The 18093-nt window shown below is 39.9% G+C and overlaps 1 protein-coding gene across 2 annotated transcripts in view; it reads left to right on the forward strand.

Annotated features, from left to right (window-relative positions):
- Positions 1-4708: 4708 nt before the first annotated feature.
- LOC126198574 (sialin-like) overlaps positions 4709-18093 on the forward strand; it is a 131700-nt gene continuing 118315 nt past the window's right edge. For both annotated transcript variants that reach the window (XM_049935009.1, XM_049935008.1), the window contains exon 1: positions 4709-4779. In XM_049935009.1, coding sequence (XP_049790966.1) covers positions 4734-4779 — 46 coding nt within the window. In that variant the 5' untranslated portion in view covers positions 4709-4733. The remainder of the gene's footprint in view (positions 4780-18093) is intronic.

The raw sequence follows: 18093 nt of genomic DNA on the forward strand, positions 1-18093 counted from the left end.
TGCGACCGTAGCGGTCTTGCGGTTCCAGACTGCAGCGCCTTTAACCGCACGGCCACTTCGGCCGGCAACGGGTGGTTGATCGGTGTGTTTGACAGCGGCTGAAGTAAACGCCGTGACGTCGTGTCCGACAGTGTCCTCGCTCGCTGCTAAGAGTTGCGTTTTGGTCACTGCTGGTTGGGTGGGATTGAATGTCGGCTGGAGCCGTGAAGATTGCTCTTTGAAATAGCTATATCTTCACAATGCACCAGCCCGACTTGCTCTCTGCATTTCAATTTGCAAGAAGCCTGTGCCCACTTTGGTGTCGCGTTGGGTTCCTGTCTGCCGGTTCCAAAAACTGGATGCAGTGGCATCTGGTGTGTAGCATCCGTTGGTTCCTGATTCTTAGTATCTCGCCATAACACTTACTTGATGGCAGCCCTCGGTCGAGTGGTCCTTAACTTACTTTTCGATCTGCCAGAAATTGTGGTGAATGTCCGATTACTACGTGCTTGATTATATTGTGCCACGTAGTGACTATTCTTTCTCGCTATCCTGGTTACCCATAGTGACGTGTAAACATCTTCATTCACGAATACTTTGAATGATCCCACTCAAGTTACATTTCTATGAACGTATGTGACTAAACTAGTAGAGCTTGAGCCAAGTTTGGTTGCATCTGTATTAAAAATTTGTTGCTTATTTTGCAGTTAGATGCTTCATGCGCAACGTTCACTTTTTTTACTTTTATTTACCGTGTCTATCTGCGTTGCAAATGAAAATTGTTAATTAGTGGTTCGTATGTTAGGGGTTAACTTGACGTATCTGTTGTTTATATTATGAGTCCAGCTAAAGAGGCCTGAGTATTATAAGTGCTTTTACTGGGAGTGTGTATCTCTCTAAAGGCGATCGCCATCCACACTTAAGTGAAGAAAGAGAAACTGCATGATTCTACGACTCCTATCTATATTATACTCGCTCGCTTGAAACGAGAGGTCTTCCTTCTAATTATCTGCAAACAGCCAAGTGATAGTGGATGGCTGATGTTAACGACCTGTTAGGCATTCTGTATTCAGACATAATTGTCGAAGGAGTGTGACTAAATGTAAGTTAAATGTTTATTTGACACTACAGTAGTGAAGCCCTGGTCAAAGTACATAAAATGTTTCTTTAAATTAAATTTACGTTGTCCTTTTCAAATGTAAAACATCAGTTGGAGAATATGTCACTTTTTTGAAAGAAAAAAAACATGTACTGTGACTATGGCTTCAATATTAAAGTGTGAAATAAACATTTACCTTGTTAGCTACTTTCAACATGTTTTTGAAACTAGTAATGTGGAGTATGCAGGTTAATTTTATAGACTTGTGATCTGATAAGATCTCTGTGCTAAGCATCTTTAAATTTTTTTTATAACTTAACGCTGGTGCCAAAAAATAATTTTTTTAATTTCATTCTGCCATTTCTGAAAAATTGTGTAATATATTTCAACAGTTACGTTGTAAGTTAAGTTAATTGATTCTGGGGGTAGCTGCTCAGATTTCCTTACATCATTTTCTATCTTTTAATAAATTGGAAAAATGCACAGATCTACTAAAGAGACTGATTAAATAAACATGTTAGTAAATCTGTGGCTCAACATCCTTCCACTCAGCTCCATATCAGACTGCAGACCTCTGCTGTTCCCAATCTATATAAATGGTTTAGGAGACAAATTGAGCAGCCCTCTTTGTTTGCAGACGACGCAGTCATCAGAAGATCTAACAGAAAAACGGATTAGGCAACATATCTGTATTGTGTGAAACGTGGAAATTCACTCTAAATAAAAAACGCCTCACGTCACCCACATGAGTTCTGAGAATAATCCATTACATTTCGGTTACACGACAAACCATACAAATGTAAAGACAGTCAGTTCGCTTAAATATATATTGATTACTATTACGAACAACATAAATTGGATCGATCACATAGAAAATATCGTGAGGAAGCAAATTAAAGACTGCATTTTATCGGTAAAGCACTTAGAAGATGCACAGATCTACAAGAGAGACTGACTACACTACTCTTGTCCGTCCTCTTCTGAAATATCCCTGCGCGATGCGGGATCCTTACCAGATATGAATGATAGAGATCATCGGAAAAATTGAAAGAAAGGCAGCTGGTTTTTTGCTATCGTGAAATACAGGAGAGAATGTCACGGATATGATACGTGAGGTGCGGTGGCAATCATTATAACAAAAGCAATTTTCGTTCATCGAGACATTTTCACGGAATTTCAATCACGACCTTTCTCCTCGGAATTCCAAAATAATTTGTGGGTGGCCACCTACGTAGGGATAAATGATCATCGTAATAAAATAAACAGAGATCCTTTGGGAAGATGTAGGATTTCGTTTTTCCCTCCCACATTTCGAGAGTGGAACGGTAGAGAATTAGTCCGTAGGTCGGTTCATAAACCTTCTGCCAAGCACTTGAGTGTGAAGTGCAGAATTGTCATATAGATGTAGATGTAGATGAAGGGCGTCCGTTACTTGTTCTTGAATGCAGGCGCAGATGACAGGGAGTTACGATGTTCATGTTGCACAATACTGAAATCCATCCCTGCAGTGGTCAGACATGATCCACGAAAGCTTTTGCAACTAGTATGCCTGCCCACATGTTTTCTCGTAGTTCAATATCGGGCCATTGTCACATACAAATTCCCCTCAAATTTGGGTACAGCATGATTCGAACAGCCGGCCAAATGAAGACCCGCAGAGTGGTCTCATTCAAACTCTGTCAGGCCCTGATAACGGAGTCTCACACGTGTAGGCAGCATCTAGGTGTCACGCACAGTTATCAGCATACGGCACCGTTCACGTTCTTTACACAGGATGGTTGCTATTAAAGTTTAAAACAAGTCGAAGCGAAGTGGATGAGGCTGAGACAAATATTTTAAAATAAGGCACATGGGCCGCATATGTCGGGGAATACCCCAAAAAGGGATGACAAATGTTGAACCTGTGGCATATTCAGATGGCATACCTCGCCGCACTTGCAGCATTGGAGGCTATCGGTCTATCGCACGTGATTATCCCAACCCCAGTCAAGTATTCTCGTCGGTGGGGCTCTGAGCCTACGTGCTCGACTTGGCGTGTGAGGATTAGGGCAAGAGTCTTGCGTCTGGAAGGCAGTAATTTTTTCACTGCGTTATAAGCTATGTGTTTATATTGGGATAAGATTATTAGATTATTTACCGGTACGGCGACCTCCTATGACTAATTGCAAAGTATAGTACAACAAAAACCTACCACATTGCGTCACAGATAAGTGAGTATTAGCTTCGGAATTGTGTCGCTAGCAATAAATCATCTATATATTCCTTACTAAATAAAGTATACAAACAAAAAAAGAAGGGACAAAAACAAAGAAACACAGAATTAAAACAGCTTTTGCTGGATTACAGAGAGGACAATAATTTTATAACTTCTAAGTTTACAACAGATCGCATTTGCAAAAGGTGTTCGGTAACAGATTAGCGTAGAGGTGGGATGTGTGGACTGCTCCCTTACCGGCGAGGATAGAATGGACAAGCCCAATCGCTGAGCCTGCGGCGAGGTATGTCATCTGGTGACGTCACATGTTCAATATTTTTCCTTCAGTTATGTGGTATTTCCAGACATTTGCGGCCCCATGTGTCTTATATTAAATTATTTTTCTCAGCGTCACCTACGTCGCTGCGGGGGTTTTTAAACGTTTATAAGAGTCACACTGTATACACTATCAGGCCTGATAACACCACTAAACACGAACAACACTAATGTACCCTGATGGCCTTTCTACCAATCACAGAGGACTGCATCTCTAATCGTTTACGTAACCTCCTATGCCAGTGTATTTCAGTAGAAAAAAGCTACAATATGAATCATATAGCAAAACATTTCCTGCTTTGCAGACTTCCACTTGTCGAAAAGAGTGTTTCGGCATTTCGATCAGTTTATGGTGAAGAAGTTACTATACTAGTGAAATGATCACAGACGGATGTGGTACGAAGCCATGTCCATAACTGAAAAGAAGGATTGGGTTTTAACATCCTGTCGACAGCGAGGTCATTAGAGACAGTCATACCCACAAAAAAAAAAAAAAAAAACAAAAAAAAAAAACGCTGCTTTGAATTAAAGCAGATGTAATTCTCGAGATTTTTTTGATCACTACATTGTTCAACACGCCTCACTAAAACGAAACAGCTATATCCCTACCATTATCCAATTGGTAGTTTGTACTGCTATTTTGTGGTGATATTCCAACAATTTATCTCGTTGCCATTTTTCGCGAAACTAAAGAAGTGGAGAATTGTAGTCATATATGGGGCCGAAACTGAGATGTCTTTGCGACAAGTTCAAGCCAGGACCTTCACAGTCGCGTACAGCTAATTATGATAGTCGCCAGCATTGCGAAATGACACTGGAATCTGTACAGAAGGTCCTCCAAATTCACGTGCAAAGGCCTTTAATCGGTGATTGCCTAATAAATTTTACTGATAATAGCTGAAGAGACATTCTTCCCATTCAGTATAATCAATGGGGATTTTGAATAGCCAGGGAGTAGTTGGAGAGGAGCAGATAAGCTACCGATACTGTGTGTCCGAGATCTGATGCGAAGATTAGTTTAAATAATCGTGCTTCCAAATGGTACGTCTTCGCTGGCCACTCGGGGGAGATAGTGCTATAAATTAAAGAACGACTGCTACTATCAGTTTCAAACAGTTTCTCACCATGTCTGCCAGCATGTCATCCCCTTCTGCTCGCTGCAGAACATTTAGTGAGTACTTTCATGCAACGGTTCCTATTTAGTTACTGGTCTCTTATAGCAGTGATGGAGTTCAAATGTATGTGAAATATCAGCCCTATACAAGCGGACACAGACAACTTGTAGTTTCCATTTAACTGTATGTACATATATTCATCGTAATGAAGGAACGTATAGTGTAAGACTATCCTTAGCCGAGAAACATTTCACTTAACATTTACTTCCTAAGGAGTCTTAAGAATAAAAACTCGACGGGCTTCGAGCGTTTATTCTCATTTACAGCTTGAGACGTGTCAGATTTTTTACATTTGGATAAATCTAAAGCTTTGTGATTAAATCAGCGGAAAGCATCGTAAATGTAAAAGTACAAATCATAAAGCATCTGAAATATTAAACCAGTTCTCGGAAGTATCTCGTTTCGCATGGTAAACAGATACGAATAAATGATTATTAGTAGGAACTTTTTCCTCACTGAGTAGTAAGCTCGTATTAACACAGATGCATACTTTCCTGTAACCGATGCTTAACGGATGAAGTGCCTATCAATACAATCGGTAGCTCAAGATATAATAAGCACTTACCAGCGAACGAAATTATTATAAAACTGGAGTCGAATAAGCATTTCATTTATTTTTCATGACAAAACTTTTCCGTCCATCTACAATTTGAAAAAGAGGAGCTACGCTGGCGGAGAGGTACTCTCCACGCTGATTTCCCCGCTTTTCCACTCTGTATGGCAAAGTTCGTCACTGCTACCATCAAGAGAACGCTTTGTCACCCTGATACAGAGAAACGGTATTTTCTAAACGCTTCTCAAACCTTCTATAAATTAATAAAATTTCAATCAATAATTTGGCATCCAGTCAGCATATATAGAAGGTTAATCGGGCCCTAATTATCGTTTTTCGAACTGCAGCGACCTCAATATTACATGAGGAGTTACCACCACCTCGGTCCTATTGAATCTCTGGCATTATGGACTAGCCGCCGATACCGTTGCTATCACTAATATTAACTACGTTGGACTAAAGGCATCTGTATTTATTAAATTAGCTATAGAGGGGTCAAGAAAAATGCAGCTACTCTTTGATAATCAATATTAATGGGAGAAAATGATACCGTCACAATTCTTGTACTGGGGGGAAGGTCGTTTTATGTGTTCAAAGTGACCTCAGTTAGCAGCTAAACAACGCCAGTGTCGCTGATCTACGGCTGTCAGTGTTGCCGGTGTGACAGCCGCACAGGACGGCGCAATGGTTTCTCGTGGCTCGTTCAGTGTAGCTGGCTTCTGTTGATAAACTTCATTTCTCAAGCTCCTCCAAATGCACGTGCAAAGGCCTTTAATTAGTGATTACATAATAAATCTTACTGATAATAGCTGAAGAGACATTGTTAGGTCTGCAGACCGTGGTGGGTACTCAACAGCTACTCCTCGATCTATGCATCATCCAGGTAGATTTCCATCCAAGTAATCTCTGATATCTCTGTGGTACTGAGACTGAGCGCCATCTTATTATAGGTAAAATGTTTCATTTCCGGACACGTCTCGGACGGCAAGTAAACTCGATGATTGCGGCATATGATAATACAGCTCACAAGTTACGGTTCCTTCAAAGAACAATGGGTCAATCAAACCGCGCGATGGCAGACCACACAACACGTTAACTTCTGGTAGATTAACATGTTTGTCCACGTGAACGTGCGGGTTTTCAGGGCACCAGTACATTCAGATGGGGAGGTTTACAGTGCCGTTTAGTTCTAACTGCACTTCGTCAGACCAGATAACGATCCCTGCCAACCGTTCATCCTCGCGAAACATGGCTTCGAACTGCGTCGTCCTCGCTCATAGCGTGCACTGATCTTGGAATGTACACTTTCCACTTTGCAGCCTTCAGAATTCGTCGTGCGCTTGATCGGGATACCCCACATTCACATCCACCCTGCTCTGTACCGACTACTAACAACTCGTGTCCTCCTCATCGTCTCTTCAACTTAGTTTTCTAGCTTATGATGTTAACACATAACCACAAGGCATTTATCAATTGTGTAGTACCTAGTTCTTTAATAATGACAGATAAAAATCTTATTTATACATCCTCTTTACCCTTAACTGTATTATTTGATTCTCTTGTACATGCAAACACCTCTGACAGTGAACTTCAGAAAATAAATTGACTAACGAATCAACTTCATCAGTGATTGCTTCCAATCGATTTCCTTTCCTTATTGTCTCAGTCTGAAAATGAGATGTTATCTATTTCCTTACATCCTGCAACTCATACTTTCTTATTTCCTTATCTGAATTCACTTCATTTAGGATCATTGTGGTAAGATGTGATATCTCCTTTATCCCGAACGGTCCATTAAATAGGTAGAAAAAGTGCTGATTATTTTGTTAACGATTTTAGTTTTTAGATGACAATTGACTAACACTTGGTAACCTATTCGAAAATTAGTCTGGACAATTTCTTTATTAAACCTTACCATTCTCTTTATGTCACAGATTTTGCCTCACTATTCTATCTATATCTCTCTACTGCTCCTTTAGTAGAGGAGGATATTCAGTTTTATCTAACAACCTACCTCCTCTCACTTTTCCTTCAATAATCTCTCTGCGAGCAATCCCTGGTTGTCAAGGATTCGTTCTAACCCCACTAAGAATGCTGCCATTTGGTATATTTGTTGGTACAATAAGTCCGGCTTCGACTCCTCCACTCATGCCTACTCATTCTGCCAGGTTAACTTTCAGGTGATATTTAGCGGTTACACATGTTGCACATCACATATACGTAAAAATTCTTTAAAATTGTGGGAGATTAAATGAACACCAGTATCAGAAATCAACCTTGCTGGCTGTCCAACCTTAGGAAAATAACCACACTTCAAAATCCTAATTAACGCTTTCCTGTTAGCTACTTCAACTATATGTAAATTTACATACTTGGATCTGAGCTCGAAAGTAACTACTATATACAGGGTGTTACAAAAAGGTACGGCCAAACTTTCAGGAAACATTCCTCACACACAAATAAAGAAAAGATGTTATGTGGACATGTGTCCGAAAACGCTTAATTTCCATGTTAGAGCTCATTTAATTTCGGCAGCATGTACTGTACTTCCTCGATTCACCGCCAGTTGGCCCAATTGAAGGAAGGTAATGTTGACTTCGGTGCTTGTGTTGACATGCGACTCATTGCTCTACAGTACTAGCATCAAGCACATCAGTACGTAGCATCAACAGGTTAGTGTTCATCACGAACGTGGTTTTGCAGTCAGTGCAATGTTTATAAATGCGGAGTTGGCACATGCCCATTTGATGTATGGATTAGCACGGGGCAATAGCCGTGGCGCGGTACGTTTGTATCGAGACAGATTTCCAGAACGAAGGTGTCCCGACAGGAAGAAGTTCGAAGCAATTGATCGGCGTCTTAGGGAGCACGGAACATTCCAGCCTATGACTCGCGACTGGGGAAGACCTAGAACGACGAGGACACCTGCAATGGACGAGGCAATTCTTCGTGCAGTTGACAATAACCCTAATGTCAGCGTCAGAGAAGTTGCTGCTGTACAAGGTAACGTTGACCACGTGACTGTATGGAGAGTGCTGCGGGAGAACCAGTTGTTTCCGTACTATGTGCAGCGTGTGCAGGCACTGTCAGCAGCTGATTGGCCTCCACGGGTACACTTCTGCGAATAGTTCATCCAACAATGTATCAATCCTCATTTCAGTGAAATTGTTCTCTTTACGGAGGAGGCTTCATTCCAACGTGATCAAATTGTAAATTTTCACAATCAACATGTGTCGGCTGACGAGAAACCGCACGCAATTGTGCAATCACGTCATCAACATAGATTTTCTGTGGACGTTTGGGCAGGTATTGTTGGTGATGTCTTGATTGGGCCCCATGTTCTTCCACCCACGCTCAATGGAGCACGTTATTATGATTTCATACGGGATAGTGTGCCTGTGCTGCTAGAACATGTGCCTTTACAAGTACGACACATGTGGTTCATGCACGATGGAGCTCCTGCACATTTCAGTCGAAGTGTTCGTACACTTCTCAACAACAGATTCGGTGACCGATGGATTGGTAGAGGCGGACCAATTCCATGGCCTCCACGCTCTCCTGGCCTCAACCCTCTTGACTTTCATTTATGGGGGCATTTGAAAGCTCTTGTCTACGCAACCCCGGTACCAAATGTAGAGATCTTCGTGCTCGTATTGTGGACGGCTGTGATACAATACGCCATTCTCCAGGGCTGCACCAGCGCATCAGGGATTCCATGCGACGGGGGTTGGATGCATGTATCCTCGCTAACGGAGGACATTTTGAACATTTCCTGTAACAAAGTGTTTGAAGTCACGCTGGTACGTTCTGTTGCTGTGTGTTTCCATTCCATGATTAATGTGATTTGAAGAGAAGTAATAAAATGAGCTCTAACATGGAAAGTAAGCGTTTCCGGACACATGTCCACATAACATATTTTCTTTCTTTGTGTGTGAGGAAAGTTTCCTGAAAGTTTGGTCGTACCTTTTTGTAACACCATGTATAAGGGGCATTCAAATGAAACCCGGTCACCAGTGTAAAGTAACGCCAACGATTTTATTATCTCAAAAATGTAGTTATACACAGTACACATACTCGAAAATAGTCGCCAAAACTGTTGGCACATTTATCCCATTGAGACACTAGCCGGTAGATTCCATCGTTGAAGACTCTAGTATGCTGCTGTCGGATCCAGACCTGGACCCAGTCACACACTACGTCGTCCACTGCGAATCGATGTCCTCGAATAGCTTGTTTTGGAGGTCCTAACACGTGAAACTCACACGGTGAAAGGTCGGAACTGTACGGTGGATGTTCCAGCGTTTCCCACCGAAACTTCTGCCGTTGATGGGGAAGCAACTGCGCATAGATTTTTCGGAAGTTCGAGTGTTGATACATTCTTGTGTGCGCGGTGCCCACACCCAGTCACCGATGGATCTCGTCCACGGTGATTTTGCGGTTGTCCACAACCATTTCCGGTGGGATGACACGGTGAGCCTGACCAGGACGGGCGTCGTCTTCCAGTGACTCGCCCCCCTCAAGGAATCGTTCGCGCCATTCCACAACATTTGAACGGCTCAGACTGTACTCACCGTACACAGCCTTCATCCGTCGATACATTTCACGGCTTCCAGCTCCCTCTGCCGCCAAAAATAGAATCACTCCTCGTTGTTCCTGCTTACTCGCCTGCAAGTTCGGTAGTGCACAATAACTTGTGTGACCACATTCGCTTTGCCGTGAAACCACACTGGCGCTATGCAACATCAATCGGTGCACATGCGTCAGTCTCTCTACCAATAGATGGCACCACCATACCCGCAGTTACGTGGTGCCACCTTACGTGTAAGGCAAAGGGAGACGCAGTGACCAGATTTCATTTGAATGAACCTCATAGTTCACACCCCCCATTCCTCAAGGCAAGTATCCAAAAATGTCTGTCATGGCTAAGTCCCATAAATGAGAAGGTATTTTAGGATAAGACTAAATTTTCATTTTTGATATTCAGTGTTTTGTCTCCTGATACAATTCACACATTCGTATCTCCCTTCAGTTGATTCTTTTAATTCTCTCAACAGTAAACATTTGTAACAGGATGTAGACACTTTCGTATCCCAAGATGACCATGCACACTATGAATATACTATAAATTAACTTACAAATATACTTCACTGTTGTCTTAACCTTATTTTACTTTTATTAAAAAGAATACCCTTATAGCATACCCACATTTCTTTCCACGATTGACTCTCTGCGGTTAATAGCAATGTATTTGGGCTCTCCATGAGTCACTCCCTACTGTTAACAGCAATGTATAAAGAGCTTCATTGATCCAGTTATCCCTGTTTTGCACCTTTTCCAAGTTTTTGATAACCATTCTAATATCTTTTCATACTCTAAGTTGGTAACTCTACAAACATAGAATTCTTTCAACACCATTAATATCTCCCTACATACCTAATGGTAGATGTGACATTGCATCAAGTTTTCGATTAACTTTCCCTTTTACATATCTTATTTTCGGATTGTAAAGAAATATGCCCATCTAATCAGCCTACTATGCAACAGTTTACTAGTAATTAAAAATTTGAGTGCCCAGTGATCTGAATATACTATTACTTTGTAAGCGTAAAAAATATTTAAATTTCTTAACAGCCCAGATAACTGCTGAGGTCTTCTTTTCGGTAATGAATTAGTTTCGCTGACATGAAATCAACATTCTACTAGGAAAACCCAAGATCATTACTTAGATTTCTCATTGCTTGCTACATTCTTGAAACACATGACATCCGATCCCATATCCGAATGCATCAACTGCCATACAAATCTCTTTGTCTAAAAAAAATTGCATGTCTGAAAAATTTTAGGATTGCTCAGCTCAGCTCTCTCTTTAAGAAATCCCATTCTTTCTGACATTTTTCCTTCCACTTCCACTGTGATTCAGCTTCCAGTAGCTCACTGAGATTAAAGCAGCTCATCACATGATGTGGCACATATCTTCTACACAAAATGTTAATGCACAAGCGATTTTAATTGTTTTTTATTTCTGGGAGGAGGACAATTTTTTATACCTTCTGTCCTTTTAGGATCAGGTGTGTTGCCTTTCTGACTTGCAAAGTGACCTAGAAATTTTATTTCACTGCACCCAAAATGCGATATTAATTGTTATTTGTTTCTCAGTTAGCCTCTGTAACAACGTTTCTAAAAGTACAATATGACACTCCCAAGTTTTGCCACAATCAATACATCTTCATCTTATGCAAATACTTTTTCTAACAGTTCCTGTCCTAGAGCAAGATCCAGTGCTCTTATGAATTGAGCAACTGACACACGGCCTGAAAGGTAACACTTTAAACCTGTTGCCCCTTCCGTCAAATAGGAAAGTTGTATCTTTTATAAGATCAGTTGTACTTAAACATTTGGCGTTGTGAAACATGACCAAAACCTTATCCATGGGAAGAAGTCGATCCCTCTCAATCTCAATGCTTCTGAGTAACATTTGAACATCAAGAATTAACTTAATGTCACAATTAGGCTTCCGTGCAGCTATAATTGGAATACAACAGGAACTGTCAGACCATTCAGTAATTCCTCAACTGGCCAGACAATTTACATTTTCTTCGGCGTCACGTTATAATTGACATTTATTCAACTTAACCCATACTTGTTTATTATTAGCATTAACATACAATTGCTCTTTTGATAAGTCTAACAATAATTCATGACTAACCAATCAATCTATTTCACGTAACACTGGTAAATTTTATTAGCAAACACCAACATCGGCTGTTGAACGGTTATCTGTAAAACGCAGAACGTCAATAAAACTTTTTCGTCCACTTTTCTACCATTAGACCCTTTTAAGGCATCGACTTGCACATTAGTCACTGGGAAGGATAGGCATTTCCACTCTTGGTCGTTATGTATAAGGTTCACCTTACTATATGCATCCAATACAAATCTGCATCTAATATAAATACAATTCTTCTCCTTCAATATCTCCGTGAACAATTAGGTAGAAATCTTTTTCTCTGTTTCCTACCTTCACATAAGCAATTCTTCACTTAAAAGTTGCCTATCCTGGTATCTCAAAAAAGCATTCTTTTGTCTGTTATTACTCTGTTAAGCACTAGTCATAGGAATGGCTTGAATAATTTCTGTAACTTCTTGTATAACTATTCGGTTTTTAGGTTGACCAGATACTGCATTCCTAAATTGAACCAGCTTATAGTTACTATGATTACTGTTATAAGAGTCACCTCTATTATTATTGTGGTGATTATTACTAACATGTTCATTCCATCCCCATGTGTTCGTCCTTTATTCTTAGGTCTTGGGAAGTAAGAACCCCTAAATCCTTTATAGTTAATGCGTTCTTCCTTCTGGAATTTGCTTTTCCCATTACTCGACTTATGCCCGTTTCGTTTTACCTCAGCCCAGTTCGACATTCTGGTTTCAGTTTTTCCTTAGCCTTATGCAGGTACTTCAGATGATCCAACAGTTCTAATGGAGGTTGAGCCTGAGTCCACGTCTCTCCTACTAAATGCCCTCTAGCTTTGTCGGGCAGGCATGTTATCAGTACTTCAGTCAGGTATACGCCATTCACCGGTTCGTCAAAGTACAAACCTTGGTCTAAGCGATACTGTACAAAATTCCTATAACCATATCAATTCTCGACATATTTCTAATGACCAAATATTTCTAGTCTCAGTTTCCATTGAGCATTTTCTGACTAGTATTTGGCTTCAAAATCTTTCATGAACTCGTCAACTATAGGAAACCTATGTAAATTCAGGATTCCTCATTGTAAAGCATCTTCTTCTAAACGACTAACAATAAACCGTATAATCTTATTATGACCCCAAGATAAAAGTAAATCTCCACGAAAAGCCTTTAAGAAACTAATGGGATGTACAAATCCCTTTTGCTCGAACCAAGGTAAGTTATTCCTATTATTTTTATCCCCACTTTCAACTCTTCCATTCAGTCCCTGCTATTCATGCCTGATCTACAGGTTTGTGTTCTGTCTACACTTCTGTTCAATGACCTTTGGATATAAGAATGAGTGCGATCATTATGATCATTAGAACATCTTGCGTCTCTGCTCTCTGAGGTTGAAGTTAGACAACCTCCGTACTTAAACGAAGCTTCCTTTTCCACATTTCCCTTCTTTCCTGAAATACTTACTTCTGAAAAGGGCAAGTCAGCTTCCTTCATCTTTTCAGCTAAGCACCTCTGTGTCTTTTCTAATTCATGATTTTATATAAGTCTCAAATCTGATTTTGCATTTATTAATTATTTTATGCTACCTTTTCCGTTACGATTTTCAATAGTAGACTGACACATTTCCTGAGCCTCCTTAAGCTTTTCAATCTGCCCAGTAAGTGTCTCAAGCTCCCGATATTCCTCTCAACATTTCCATATTTATGGCTGAATTCTGTGGGTAATATTTGTCTATCGCCCTTCGCATCATCCAATCCGTTTTTCAGGTCCGCCTTTAAGTTTTCCTGTTCTGACTTTAACTCGTTTTGATGTGCAGTCAAACCTTTAAGTTCTTCCTCCATTTTTAATAATAGAATGAAACCTAGGCTTTTTACAAATACTCAACACCCTTATTAGTTTTATAACTTAGCCTTAAAGTCCTAACACAATCATGACCACCAAATTATACAATAACAACATCGGAGTATTACACCACTAGGGCCAGTAAAACAACAAACCACTTCAGCAAGATAGTACAAAGCTACAAATTTACTATTTGCCTGAAAATGATTCCTTTGATGGTAAAATTACGAAAAAATTCTGAATACCCAATGTTTCTTTTAAGTTCTGGTTTCTTCGTGTCGCCTTCTACCGTAGTATTTTAGCATTGTTATCTATGCTGGCACGAAGGATCGCTGCTAGACCAGTCACTGGTTCGCCCTGCTGCTTAATATCGCCAGCAAACCTGGACAGAACTTACAACTATTGCTTAACTACTGGTACTATTACAACTCAATAAATAAATTTCTGTCTTCTTTTTCGAGATTTAACCCAAGTTTCCTTAAATGGCTAGAGCTACCATTCCTTGTAAATTACATCCTATTCAAACTGTGTTGGAGGTTGAATAATTATTTGAATTTTGAAACCCACACACGTACCGTAATGCTAAACTCCAACATAATTTTCTCTAATAATGTAATATTGGGGAGAAGTTCCACACTCAATATAATGGCAAATAGCATATACGATTATTGCTCTCACAGAAAATATTATTACCTCATTCGCAAGCAAACTGGTGTCTCAGACTGCTTTTCGTGTTAGAAAACATCCTGGATCCCATAATCGCCAAAAATTCTGTGATGGTATGCGAAAGTAAAGTCCTGCTATATACTGTAAACCTGCTCCTTCCATCCAAACATAATTTATTTTTTATGTTTGTTCTACGTAACAGCAACTTTATGCACGTTAGCGTCTGACTTAGTTTTTCTTAAAATTATTCCATTCTCTCTGGGTTCTGAAATTGCTGCTACTCTGAATGTTAGTACCATAATGTGGTTAAACACTCCGTAATAGGTAATTCTACGGTCGCAGGTTCGACTCCTGCCTCGGGCATGGATGTGTGTGATGTCCTTAGGTTAGTTAGGTTTAAGTAGTTCTAAGTTCTAGGGGACTGATGACCACAGCAGTTGAGTCCCATAGTGCTCAGAACCATTTGAACCATTTTTGAATAGGTAGTTAAATTGAAACTTCCTGGCAGATTAAAACTGTGTGCCCGACCGAGACTCGAACTCGGGACCTTTGCCTTTCGCGGGCAAGTGCTCTCCATCTGAGCTACCGAAGCAGAGCACTTGCCCGCGAAAGGCAAAGGTCCCGAGTTCGAGTCTCGGTCGGGCACAAAGTTTTAATCTTCCAGGAAGTTTCATATCAGCGCACACTCCGCTGCAGAGTGAAAATCTCATTCAGGTAATTAAATTGTTAATACTGTCTATTTTTACGGCTGTTATGAGAAAACGTTGTCGATAGCAATAAAACCATCGGAAGCTTCAATTCAGCTAGAATTTTACCTTTAATTAACACAAATACGTGTGTTTGACTGAATCTGTAGCATCGGTCCTGTGGTTAATTTCTTAAGAAATCGTTAGCTTCTAGTCATTTCCGTAAAGTTTGCATTAATAATATGTTGGTGATAGAACAAGCACTTTGTAGTTCAGTATCCTCTCGTTTGTAGGACTAATAATAATCTGCTAGTGAAATCAGTCTAATTAACTTTCTGGTAGACACTCATCAACAGCAGCGGAAGCGGACAGATAACTCGTTACTGAACAGGAGTAAATGATTTTTTATCTCTTACCTTGTTCGTGAAAAATCCCAAATTTATCGCCTGATTACAGATTCAACGACTCTGTAATCAGCCAATTCTATCGTATTAGAAGATACAAGACTTTACAAATTACGATATGACTCACGTTTCCCTCTTGTTAGTAACTTAAAAAACACTAGCACTGTCTTTTTTAAACGTTTATTTCAGCCTCCTTGATTTCAACTCAGAGGCAGAGTGTGAGAACGTGAAATCCACTAGTGACGCTCAGTGTTTATTCCTTGCAAGCATAGCGCATTTTGGAGTAAAGGTTTTTTCCTTGCTGATTTAGTATTGTGACTTCTTTCGTGATTGAAAAAAAATGATGTTGTGAAAGATATGTGGGTTTCGTTTCTGATCTACAAAGATTTACGTAATAACGAATCAGCGATATATTATTTACCGTTCATAGTTTGGATTCCATAGAAATGTTGGAACACGTGAGGCAATACTGACCCTACGACTTATCTTAGAAGCTAGATTAAGGAAAGGCAAACCTACGTTTCTATTATTTGTAGACTTAGAGAAAACTTTTGTCAATGTTGACTGGAATACTATCTTTCAAATTCTGAAGGTGGCAGGGATAATATACTGGGAGCGGAAGGCTATTTACAATTTGTACAGAAAGCAGATGGCAGTTATAAGAGTCGAGGGACATGAAAGGGAAGCAGTGGTTGGGAAGGGAGTGAGACAGGGTTGTAGCCTGTCCCCGATGTTATTCAATCTGTATATTGAGCAAGCAGTGAAGGAAACAAAAGAAAATTTTGGAGTAGGTATTAAAATCCATGGAGAAGAAACAAAAACTTTGAGGTTCGCCGATGACATTGTAATTCTGACAGAGACAGCAAAGGACTTGGAAGAGCAGTTGAACGGAATGGACAGTGTCTTGAAAGGAGGGTATAAGATAAATATCAACAAAAGCAAAACAAGGATAATGGAATGTAGTCGAATTAAGTAGGGCGATGCTGAAGGAATTAGATTAGGAAATGAGACACTTAAAGTAGTAAAGGAGTTTTGCTATTTGGGGAGCAAAATAACTGATGATGGTCGAAGTAGAGAGGATATAAAATGTAGACTGGCAATGGCAAGGAAAGCATTTCTGAAGAAGAGAAATTTGTTAAGATCGAGTATAGATTTAAGTGTCAGGAAGTCGTTTCTGAAAGTATTTGTATGGAGTGTAGCCATGTATGGAAGTGAAACATGGACGATAAATAGTTTAGACAAGAAGAGAATAGAAGCTTTCGAAATGTGGTGCTACAGAAGAATGCTTAAGGTTAAATGGGTAGATGACATAACTAATGAGGAAGTACTGAATAGGATTGGGGAGAAGAGAAGTTTGTGGCACAACTTGACTTGAAGAAGGGAGCTGTTGGTAGGACATGTTCTGAGTCATCAAGGGACCACCAATTTAGTATTGGAGGCCAGCGTGGAGGGCAAAAATCGTAGAGGGAGACCAAGAGATGAATACACTAAGCAGATTCAGAAGGATGTAGGTTGCAGTAGGTACTGGGAGATGAAGTAGCTTGCACAGGATAGAGTAGCATGGAGAGCTGCATCAAACCAGTCTCAGGACTGAAGACCACATCAACAACAACAGTGTCAATACCCGTAAGTAAATCTCTTTTAATATAATTTATTATTTCATCTTGTCCTGTTAGGACTCAATAGTAGTTTTATGGGTCCTTTCCTTAAAAAACCTTCCAGTTTATTATTTTTTCTCTTGTCTTAAGTTAGTATTCATTTTCATTACCATTTAATCAGTTAAGGAAACTGCTAACCGCCAAAAACAAAATCTACCTTTGGTGTACCCTTTCGAGGGTTCACTTTCAGTAATAAAGAGTAATATCTACTCCTAATTTGCCCTTTATTTAATATTCTAATATTTTGTTCATTGTAGGACGTTAGTATCTTAACTTGTAAACTGATTTAAATCAAGGATCATGTCTCTATAGAAAAAGGGATTGAAAAGTTGGCTATCTAGTTTTGAATACATGTACTGAAGTTTTATTCAGTAAACTATATTATGCAATCTTAATGGGGTGGACGAGAGCCAGTGAGCCCCAAACCTATTTACCAAATGGCCTGTACAAAAAAAAAAAAAAAAAAAAAAAAAAAAAAAAAAAAAAAAAAAAAGCTAATGCTACCGTCACTTCAACTCTCGATCTAACATACGAAACAAAACTCAATCTCTCCAGGTGTTGGCGTCTGGTTACAGCTTCATCTCAATAGTGCTGGAGAAGCCTCTGACACTTGTCATAGATTTCTCTTAGTCAATACTAGTGCTGACCGTGATTCAGTTTAATGGTTCCTGTACTGAAATTCTCAAAAGGGTGATGGAGAAAAATTATTATCCACGCTGCAAAAAAGAAATGGTTCAAATGGCTCTGAGCACTATGGGACTTAACATCGGTGGTCATCAGTCCCCTAGAACGTAGAATTGTT

The sequence above is a fragment of the Schistocerca nitens genome, chromosome 8 (assembly GCF_023898315.1).
Source record: "Schistocerca nitens isolate TAMUIC-IGC-003100 chromosome 8, iqSchNite1.1, whole genome shotgun sequence".
Taxonomy (NCBI): domain Eukaryota; kingdom Metazoa; phylum Arthropoda; class Insecta; order Orthoptera; family Acrididae; genus Schistocerca; species Schistocerca nitens.